The sequence below is a fragment of the Rhyacophila brunnea genome, unplaced genomic scaffold, assembly GCF_057557595.1.
Source record: "Rhyacophila brunnea isolate RB1 unplaced genomic scaffold, BYU_Rbru_1.0 scaffold_3, whole genome shotgun sequence".
Classification (NCBI taxonomy): domain Eukaryota; kingdom Metazoa; phylum Arthropoda; class Insecta; order Trichoptera; family Rhyacophilidae; genus Rhyacophila; species Rhyacophila brunnea.
The window spans coordinates 42,865,217-42,877,158 of NW_028232965.1; the positions used below are offsets into that span (position 1 = coordinate 42,865,217).

The 11,942-nt window shown below is 34.2% G+C and overlaps 1 protein-coding gene across 2 annotated transcripts; it reads right to left on the bottom strand.

The window, feature by feature from the left end:
* Positions 1–456: 456 nt before the first annotated feature.
* Positions 457–11,548, bottom strand: LOC147068391 (multiple inositol polyphosphate phosphatase 1-like). Of its 2 annotated transcripts, XM_085953433.1 has the most exons (6): positions 11,354–11,548; positions 7,494–7,942; positions 6,627–6,725; positions 6,052–6,524; positions 2,247–2,420; positions 457–487 (listed from the first exon to the last, which is right to left on the bottom strand). In XM_085953433.1, exons 2-6 carry the CDS (start codon positions 7,866–7,868, stop codon positions 472–474), a joined length of 1,137 nt encoding a protein of 378 aa, XP_085809559.1. In that variant the 5' UTR covers positions 7,869–7,942; positions 11,354–11,548; the 3' UTR covers positions 457–471. The 2 variants fall into 2 exon arrangements, with proteins under 2 accessions (XP_085809559.1, XP_085809558.1); XM_085953432.1 differs by lacking the exon at positions 11,354–11,548 and having other exon boundaries at positions 7,494–7,948.
* Between the last annotated feature and the right edge of the window lie 394 nt (positions 11,549–11,942).

Genomic DNA, 11,942 nt, shown 5'->3' on the forward strand with positions numbered 1-11,942 from the left:
TGTGTATTCTGAATATGTTTAGGTACCCAAACATGGTGAAAATGGTGATTTGCTAATTTTTCATTGATAAATGTATCGAATAGTGTTTTATTCTTTGCAATTTTTACAATAGATTATGGACAAAACAAGTCAGTGTTGGCAATGAGGTTCATTTTTAAAAATCAGTACTTACCTACCTTTTTTAGGTAAGTTATGATACTGCAGTATATTTTGCATATAATATTCAAACTTTCCACACAAAAATGTCCGTAGGTATGTCACTGAATCAGTGTCATGCGTGTCATTGATTCGCGATCTCTGCCATAGCTAATGAGGTCTGTTTACTGGTGCATTCATAATGCATTGAAAATATTATTAATAATAATTTACCCAATCAATAGGTATTAATCGCATTATCATAAATGATCAAGAAATAAAATATATTTATCAGTTGGGAGTGGATAAGAAGACACTTTAATTATGTATTATCATTTATTTTTTAAAATATCTGTAATTGAGCCGTTGCCCGGAATAATGTTGTATCCAACAAAACTGTCAATGTTGAGTTATTGATGGAATAATGTTGGGTATGTTATTATGCATCTTTTAAGGTAAGTATTATGGTCGGGAAACAATATTTAAGCTTGTGGCAGCATTTTAAAGTTATTGGTTTATGGAAGAACGTTGTCTATGCAGTTGTCAAAATGGCGTCGCCGTCCGTCAATATCACGGAGCGTGGCTTAATTCATGTAAATAAAGGAAGAAAACGGACATCCAATGTTTTAAACTGGAGAGATAATAAAGCCAAGAAGTTGAAGGATGCAGGAAAAGAATATTTATCCAGAAAAAATATTATTAAACCTGCAATTGAGCCACCGAAACAGGTTTGTGGAATAATGTTGTATACGATTTGACAGTTCTATTGATGTCACGAATAAAATTACTATGTTCGACATATTATTCCTCGTCGAACGTTAATCGATTGTATTCAAATGATTTATCCATATTGTTATTTGATAATAATGCTTGCATTATATTACTCTTTATATTGTTACTTAATATAATACCTTTTCAAATTTTTTAATCGTTTCTTTCTATTTTTCGCAGGGTCGCGTTTGTGCCGAAAAATGTTTGAATCGCGGATGTGTTCTCGATTTTAACATTAAGACAGAAATACAATCAGCATTCAGGTTGCTAAATCATAATGGACAGAGTCATTATCTCGTCTCATGTATCGAGAAATTGAATGTCGGACGCCGTATTCAGAGAGCAGACGAAGATAGTGCTAATTATGATAATCACTCACCGATTGACTTATCTTTCCGTAAAATTTGTACTTTTAAATATACAGTAAAAGTGAACGGTGAGGTATATCCAGTGTGCCAACGTACATTATGTGACATTCTTGGAGTAACGCCTAGACGTATCCAGGTGATACAAATTAAACTTAAGTCAGGATCAGGAGTTGATGATGGACGAGGTCAACATATGAACAGACCGCATGCTAATAAACCTGATTTAAGTGTATTAGTATGCAATCATATTAACAGCTTCCCAAAATATGAAAACCACTATTCGCGAGACCGCGGTGATCCGCTCAGGGAGTATTTAAATCCAGATATTAATATCAGAATAATGCACCGCTTGTTCATAGAAACGCATCCGACTAGTAATGTAAAGTATTGGTTTTACAGAGATATATTTAATACTAAATTCAAGCTGCGTTTTGGTCAACCACGTTCAGATACGTGTCGCACAATCAGAGCTCGAACCTCCCACAATGAACTGGAATCATGGACATCATACAGTCTTCTACCACCTCTTCGTGGAGGACGGGGAAGATTGGCTAACGTACGGAGAAATTTCATGCAGTTAGGGAGCTTGGAACTCACTCCAATGTACTCCAATCCGCTGCCAATCAAGGCTGCTAAGCTCAAAGACCTCAATGATATGTGTGAATTCATGCTAGATGAGCACGCTGCTTTCTATAAGGCACTATTGAGTGAAGTAGAATAAATAAAAAGCATTTTGTGGAATAATGTTGTATGTGAAATTTTCATATACAACATTATTCCATTAATTCACTATATTTTTTTGTAATAAATTCAAATTTAATTGTCTTTCTTCACACTTTATATTTTAAAACTCTTAATAATTGTTTGTTTATTGTATTTCAAATATAAAATGTAAAAAAACATAACTGATTTAGTTTTTTCCATTTTTCTCAAAACAAGAATATTGTTGGATACAACGTTATTCCGGGCAACGGCTCAATTACAAATTCATCATTATCACAGAAACTGATATTGCAAGGAAACATATGCGAAAATCGACTTTTGATGTATTTCCAGGAACACAATCCTTTTCTGCAACCTTCAATTTCCATTGGCCTTTCATTTATGAAGAATTGGACTTCATAATCTTCAATCTCATCGGAACACCTGCGAAGAAGCATTTATTTCATAAGTAGGTACAGAGGGTGCAGTTACGAATTTGCAGGAACATGCAAAAAACGATAAAAACACATAAAAAATACAGTCGTCAACTGTCACTTTCTTCAATCTTTCAATCCCACACTCCTACGCTATTTTTTGTCTTGCTAACGTGTCTTTTTTTTTAAAACGTGTCCAAATTAAACCCATTTAGGTACTCAGTAATTTTGGTGTCCGTTTTTATCGGATTCGCTTTAAGAGGTATTTGTTTGGTCCCAATTACCCTCGGATAACGAGGAAGCCTGTACCTACGTATTTATTATGCAGTAGCAAATTAAAAGGTATCGAGAAATATGTAGTAAAAGTGATGATTATTGGTTATAAATAGTAAAGTGGTAAGCGATGGTCTAAGGCCTGTTTCAGACGGGACACCGGTGTCGCGCTCGATATTATATAGGAGGCCTTTGTATTCGAATAAACGGGCCTCTGTATTATGTTTATGAATATCCCAGAGCTAATGAGTCAACGCGTGTCCGGTACACTTTTCGGCGGCTTGAGAATGTAACGGCCGACGGAAAAGTGTACCGGACACGCGTTGACTCATTAGCTCTAGGGCGTTCATAAACATAATACAAAGGCCTCCTTATTATATACGAGCGCGACACCGGCGTCCCGTCTGAAACGGAGTTAACTCTAACATTTCTAATGTGACAACTGATGACTGATCACTGATCGTGATGACTGACGAGAGTGCGAATTGGAATATTACCTTATTAAATAAATAAGTTGCAATTCTATGGTACGTACTCCACTTTATTACCGACCATTTAAAAAAAAGTGGAATCAGTAGGTACTATAAAATTGTGTTTTGTGTTGTGTAACACCAAAAAATAAACGAATTGGATTTCTTAACATTTTTAAAACTTTCCAGTTATATACTGCAGTTGGTAGGTAGCAGAATGAGGTAGGTATGTAATTAAGTATATTAATTTTTTAGTATATAGATAGGTATTGGATTTTTTAGTCGATATTTTTTTTCTACTCAACTTCATTAACTACGTACTTATTCATCACCAAATAAAAAAAAATGTATGTCTCGTCTAGTAGGTATACCTAATAAATTATTATTTTGCAATACTTTTACCCACTACTGCCTGTAAAAAAATTAGAAAATAGATAAATTGGAACTTCTTTCAAATAGTTTGTGCACCACTGGCATATACGAATTTAGAATAATGAAACAAACTGTGAGAATTATTCAGCATTCTCTATGTAGGTAGATACCTATTAAGTTTTATAGCTATTATTATATCTTTGTCAATCTTTTAAAATCACAATAATTGCATAAGAAAAATAACCTAATTGTATTTTATTTAAAGTTAAACATTATTTAATTGATGAGTTTCTTATAATCACACTTCTTTTATTGACAAAAACATGTTGTTCTTGAGTCTTGACAACAGTTGTTGGAAAGTTAATGAGGAAATCCAGGGATTTCCTTTCATTTTCAATTCAAGGTCAAGATATTGCAGACCGTAGGGGGTTAGTATGTTGGTAGGTATATATACTAATTAAATTACATGTGCCCAGAAAGTATGTTTTCATTCATTCAGAGCTCATAGTTTTTCTATGTAGACTAGTATCATGATCACAGAACAGATAATAAATAGAATACCGATAAGCTATATTCGATACGCCGCATCTTGATGCAGGGTTTTGAATGTGTGAGTGTCCTACGAAAATGAAGCACGCATTATGCACGTGCAATAGTGTGTGTAATACACCAACATTAAATGAGCGTAAATGCATAAACCGAGAGCAGTTTTTAGTATTCGACGTAAAACGTATTCTTAACACGTGTGTAAGTTTAACCCGAATTCTTCCTTACTCGAGTCGGTTACCTGCTTCGCCTTACCCGTCATGTATTTCAGTTCCCATTATTTCTGAGTTCCCTGATCATGATCCATGCTTATATTCATAATGTCCAATACGTATATGAAATACAGTAGGCATAAGTACCTACCCACATATAATCAAGAGTAGGTATGTTATTTATTTGATAAGGATTTTATTATTATAAAATGAGAGAATGTCGGTAATCTCGTTTTTCGTTGATTAACAAACCTTGCACACCTGATATCATTCACACCTGTAAAATAATATTTCTAGAATTTTTTTATAATAAATAGTATCTATAATAAATAGGTAGGTACATATCGGCTGTTATCAACACAATAGTTGGTTGAAAATGAGATTTTGATGCAATTTTTTTACTATATTCCAATATCATTTTCTACAAAATGATTTTTTCTAGTGTGTACCTACCTACCTACTAATATTTTGGGGTTATATTTAAATTGTACGTATTAAATTTCGCCGTAGCACAGTATACCGTGAGCTGTCTTAGAGAAAAGAGATTCTCGTATAGCAGTGAGATAAAAAAATACGCGTTTTTCGTGGAGCATTGCAGACAGTACTGTTCCAAATTTATTAGATTCAATAATTTGATAATTATTGGTATCAATGTTTGATAATAACGCCGTCATTATAATCATATAATTATTTGATAATATGTACGACTTGATTCGAGAATCTTATCAGAATTTTATATGAATATTATACTGTATTATTGCATTTCTAATTTATTTCTTCTGTCTTTCCCTTGTATTCCGGTGGTTTTAATTACGTATTTTGTAAGTGGTTGGTACACGATATTTTACTATGACAACTCCAGAAATCCAAACTCTACTAGCATTCGGTTATATTGAGAAAACAAAAATGATTTGTTGATTTGAATTAAGGATTCCAAATCTTAATATTGCTCTTTTGTAAAATTTACTTGTTTAATAAATAACCATATTATACATGCCTAAATACCCAAAATAAGACAGCAGAGGAGATAAAAATCCGCCTTATCTCAGGGAATAATTGCTGGCATGCCTGCAAGCGACTGGTGGGGTTGAAAATTCTATGCCAAAGAAGTAAACTTCTAATATATAAAACAATTATAAGGCCAGTGGTCACTTACGGCTGTGAGACTTGGTGCTTAACTCAAAACGAGGAAAATAAATTAGCTGTCTTCGAGCGCAAAATACTCCGCAAAATCTTTGGACCCACATTGGAAAATGGGAATTACAGAATAAAAATGAACCACGAGTTGGAAGAGCTGATTGAACAGCAAACAATCATAAGATACTGTAAGTCCCAAAGACTACGATGGGTGGGACATGTGGAGAGAATGCCTGAAGTTAGAGCGCCAAGGATCATGACGAAGTGGCTACCGCAACGGAAGAGACCCAGAGGCCGTCCAAGAAGGAGATGGGTAGACGCCGTAGAAGTGGACTAGCTTCATATAGGAAGACCCGGTAACTGGAGAAGTGTGGCGAGAGACCGGAGTGAGTGGAGAGCGGTTGTGGAGGAGGCCAAATCCCACCCCGGGATGTAGAGCCGTGGAAGAAGAATTATACATGACGTAATGGGACTAAACACCATATAAACTATAGAGCTAAGTAAATAGGTGAGTACAAAAGGAAATGGAGCTGAATCCTGGAGCTGGCCCAAACCCACAGTGGATGCCGATGACGCATAGTTTCTATAATAATAATAATTAAGATTAATGGTAAACAACAAAAAAACTTACTGATGTAAAACCACCGCAATGTTTGCAGCAAATGGAGTGAGCATGCTGCTTCTAAATAATCGATTGACCAGGAAGTCTTGGTAGTATTTTCCAGATAACATTTCTTGGTCTTTAAAGACGCCCATAGCTGAGAAAATCATATTCATCATCGAGTCATGACTGAAGAAATGAATAGCCTTCGGCTTGGCCTCTTTGTTTTGGATGGTCTTCTCGAATTCTCCCATAAGATACTCCAAAGGCTTGCACCCGAGTTGTTTATTATACTGATGACCGTAAGCTGATTTGTAGTAGACTTTTAAGTCATCAAGATATTCCAAGTAAAATAGTTCTTGTTTATGGAAAACTGAACACCATGCCGATATTTCATTGGGGAACCAAACTTTATGATACCGGCAATTGTCATACATTGTTGCAATTTGTACTTCGGTTAAAGTTTCATTGAAGCCTAATCGAGCAGTAATATCTGCGAGCATCTAAAATATAATACAAATAATATATTATATGAATACTATATTATGTAGTTCGATTTAAATTATTTACTATATTATTAGTAAAATATCTTATTCTTTACATACCTGTAGGAAGACACTTGATTTTCGGAAATTATCTGGTTCAATAAATCTATGAGGATTGATGTCAATGTTAGTCGCCCAAGCTTTGCATGTTCTGTAAGGCTAAAAATATTACAATATATTATAAAACAAACGAAAAAAATAAATCAAGGTTACCCTCTTTTATTCATATATTTCATTACAATATAATAATTCTAAATAAAAATATAAATATTTGTGTAACACTTTTGTTCCATAGGGATCGATTTTAGACATTCGTGTTCCGTAATTCGATACCGTCAGGCTTCTGTATAATATACCACGTGGGGCCTGAAGATACTGGAAGTCGAACCTCGGGTCCTTTAAACCAGCGTTTCTCAACCGGTGGTCCGCGAATTTTCGGCGTCCAAATGCCTATGCTAAAAAATCTAATACAATCTTCAAAACCCGTGCACCTGCAAGTGTGTTCTTAAAACAGATTAATGATTTTACGTGACGAAATCAACCGCGATCAGACATTATTGCACGTACTATATAAATAATATATTTTATTTCTGCGTTAGCGATCCGCAAAATGTTTCTCCTATTTTCAGTGGTGTAAAAAAGTTGATAAACATTAGTTTAAATCAATCTTTGTGTAATAATACAACACCCTGTTCAATACTAATTTTGTATTTAATTATACGTCGCAGACTGTTAATGTATCACGCACCCTCATATAGTAAAAAAATATTTAAAAAATCAATGTGTGAGCTACAGCCTCAAAAGGAAACTGTTGGAAGACCTGAGTCAAAAATATGTCCATATGCTCGCATTGAATTTAAAATGATAATTTACTCACTTATGTAGGTACTTGTATTTTTTTTTATTAATAATATAGATTTCACTTACACGTATGATATCGTCTCTCGCCAAAGGAGCCGGAACTTTAACATTATCTGAAGTGTTGTTACCGAACAATCCTTCGATAAATGCATGACAACTATCCTTAGCTCTTTCTTCAGTTGTATGCCTGAAAAGGTAATCATCCGGAGAATACGTTTTACTGAGAAGTTTTGGATATTTCGACTGATATCTCTGAGCAATTTCCTTTATCTCATCCCATCCATTCCCTGTTAATTCAAGAGTCATTGATTCTATGATTGGGTTCCATTTCCAAGCTTTTAATCTGGCAATGTCCTCTTCACATAACGCGTCTGATAGAAGAGTTTTTCCTGATGAATAGAACTCGATTATTTTGTCCCTCATCTGCTCTCCATTTTTCATGTGTGGAATTTCTCGAGAGATGGGGTATCGTGTACCATGTCGGTGGAAAGACCAGAACTGAACAGGATTGCAAGCTGAAAAAATCACAATACTATTTTATCAAACTGGGTCAAAATAAATGTTATGAAGTAAGTATGCTCAGAATGGTCGAGCGGGTAACTTGTGGGCCTGTGGTTCCCGGGTTCTGATCCCGGGTCTGACAACATTGTTTTTCAACCCACAGTATGGACCCAATGGGTTGAGCAAGTGGCTAACACCCATTTTTCATTAAAAAAATAAGAAATATTTTAATACAACCCACACCAGCGGTGGCGAAAGTATGGCATGCGAAATTTGCATTTTTCAAGAGAAAATTGGCTATTCTTCATCATACTTGCAATATTGCGCTTGAGTCGGCCGAAATACCGTGATTGTAATAATTTCTAATAAAACATATCCTGATCTAAATCGCTTGTCATCAGTTTTCTCGCCAGCATGGTATTTTTGGGTGGTTATACCTTCTACCTGTAAATTCAGAAATATCGTATTTTTTGCGGTTTTTCCTCGGTTTTCCTAATGAATGTTTGTGTTTATCTGGGCAAATCTTCTTCTTGTATAAGAACAAAATACCTACATCGCAATTAATAATTGAGGTTTCACCAGTATAAATGTCATACCTATTGTATATGACAACAATAATATCGCATTAAAAATTGTTTTTTTTATTATTTTATTTTTACTATCACTTTAATATGGAGACGGAAGGGCGGAAATAAAAAAATATATATTTCCGTAAATTTATAATAATCAATTAATACTACTAATAGGTACATAATGCGGTTCCTAATTTATGATTTTATGTACTATATATTTTTTAGAAATACTATAATTTTTGCGCCTTTGTATTATAATCAGCATAGAAAAAGATGGCAACACTGGTGGAGGCCCATAATAATATGATCTTCTTGGGATCGGATATGGTAAAAAAATAATTTTATTTAATTTTTGTAAGAAAATATTTTAAATTCTAATCGAATGGTTACTGACGAAATGTCAAATACTTACGTAATCTATTTTTAATTAATAAATAAATAAATTAATAAAATTAATGATGCGTGTGGTTTTTCCAGTATAGATGGGATCACAATCGTTGCACACTAATTCATAGATGCCGCTTTTATTAACACAATAATTAAGTTTTGAGTATTAAGTTAGACTTACTCGAATCTGATCCCGCTGTACTCCGAATGTTCTCATAATGCGAAATGATTCCGAACAATTCGTATGGATTGGTATCGTGCGACAAACAGTAGTTTTTTGGATCGCCATACGAAACATCTAAAGATACTATTGATAAAACCACAACAACGAGGAATAACTTATTATCACAAATCATATTAGAATGATGTAATTTATAACATAAATAATGTTATCAAATGATTCGGTTAAAAAGTAATTATCAATGTTTTGTAATTTCAACTGATTGAATTTACAATCAGTTTACAAGCAGTGCGATACAAATTAAGTCGACCGTACTGTATTTGTCAATAGATACGTACGTACTGATTCAATTAATGATTTATTTATATATAAAATGAATTACAGTGGAACCTCGATTATCTTGACCTCGATTATCCGGATTTTCGATTTTCCGGATTATTCAAAACAAACACAAGTTGGTTTTCTGAAACTTTTATTATCACGAAATAAATATTTATTTTCAATATTATCGATATGCAATTGAAGAGAAAACGTGTTGTACAATCATAGAAAGACAAAGTGGATATAAATAATGCTTTGAAAAGAGGTGACATTTTTTGTCTAATAAATATGGCGTCGACACCTCAACGATCTCGAATATAAAAAAAACAAAGTGAATATATATTATTATTACATAATTTCCGAAGACGGCAGCCTATACCGGAAAGCTAACAAAAAATTACGACATGAAAAAGTCGAAGAGTGTATTTTCATTTCGAGTTCATTCAAAAGCGATCAAGCCAATACTTATAGTCAATTATTATGCGAAAAAAGCAAGATTTTCAAAAAAAAGATTGAATGGAAATTCCCAACTTCAAAACAAGTTCGAGTTGACTCGAAAATATAGCCGGCTCTCACATCAAAACTCGCCTCGCCTGCAACGTGTCGAATACGTCGATGTGACGTCATCGTTATTCACAAAACACACGTTGCCAAACGGAGCAGCGCAGATTCGTCAAATGCGACTGCTTAGTTTGAAAAAAACATCTGCTGTTGCAATCGACAAGTTGCATGCTCCTCGGACTCCGAGTCGAAGACGTCAGGACGCATATAAACACCTACGAATTGGTAATTACTATACTGGCTCACCGATCGCCGCATCCAAATATCTATATGTTTCGAGGGTTGCGCGTTATTGGAAGGTATGATTTATGGCTATGTGGCATATGGGGCTTGTTTAGATGTGAGATCCGGCTTAAAGGGCGCCATGGTATTAGAGAAGTGGAAACTCACGGAAATATTTTTATAGAAACGGTAAAGGTGTTTTTGGAGTTTACCTATAGTGCTGATGAAACAGGTTTCAATTGGAAAAAAAATACCCAACAAATCTTTAGCTTGGAAGACGTGAAAATACTGCACCGGGGTACAAATTGTGTTAAATTGTGATGCGAATGATCCTGGATTCCAAATTTTGAATGATGGGGAAATAACTGAGAAAATATCTGCCTCAGAAGAACAAAACCAAGAAGACAAAGAGAAGATTCCCGAGAGGATAAATATTGGTCCTACAAATTATAAAGCTACCTAGTGGTTTGAGAGCCTAGAAGAATGTAACTGTACTGAGTGTGAGGAACATGTCTTAAAATGATTCGTGATTTGCCAGCTTCAAAAAGGACAGCTAGCTATAGGTAAATCAGTATACAGTGGCACCATGGACACGGTAAAACCACCATGCAGTTGTAGTGGTATTGTTTGCTAGCAAACAAGCATTGCAGAAGACTATTCCAATACAACCGCGTGTCGCCTATTGTGCCACTGTAGAACGATTTACGTATACTTATACCTTTAAGAAAAACTGAATAGGTAATTGAATTTATTACTAAAAAATATTTAAAATTGATGCTATATGTTTAATGTATGCCTATATATCAATAAAAATTGTTCATACAAAATAGACTTTTCTTTCCCTAATAATTATGATTTCTTTTCGATTATTCGGATTCTCACTACCCGGAATACCTGCATCCATAATTAGTCCGGATAATCGAGGTTCTACTGTAGTATCTATTAATTACCTATATTTACTAGCATATAATATTATAAAACACAGTATGTAGTAATCTTTGCCTAAGATAAGCGTAATAATTAAAGATGTATGACCTACATACATACAATCTATTGGTACATTGGATTCAATCAATTACATTTTGATATCTATATAATATTTTTCAAATGCAATTAATATCTGCCTGATACATTTAGTAAAATTTAATGTTCATTAAAATAAAACTCATAAATATAACAACCTGGATAACAGGCCCGGTCTTAGGGCGATTGGACCGACTGGGCTCTGCGGGCTCAAAAAATAAACGATATATTAAATATTTGACAAAATATAAAACACGGTATTCATGTATAATACTGTGTAAAATTAGCTCATTGACATCATGGAAGATGCAATACAAAATAATATTGTTAGAAGAACAAACGCTTTTAATATTTTGCTCTCTAGCATTTTTTTCTTTTAAAATTCAGCAAATACAGCAAATTTTAAAATAAAGCAAATGAATTCATAATAAGCTCGAATGAACTTGAAAAGATTTACAAAGTAGGCAACTATAAATAATGAAGATTTTTTTTAAATATTTTGATGTAGGTAAGTATACCTACTATTGTCACCAAGAACAAACACCCCTCCCCACTCAAACAAAATATTAGACGTAGTGGCCTTGCGAACATACTGCAATCAGGCTTCGCCACAGACTATAGATACAATATCTAGACGCCACCCTTTGCATTGCTAAATGAAGCTGCGTGCCGTGCGTTTGATTTGTGGGCGAGCGAACGCATTCGTCTACAAATGTTCGAGACCATAGACCATTTCGCTAGTGCTCG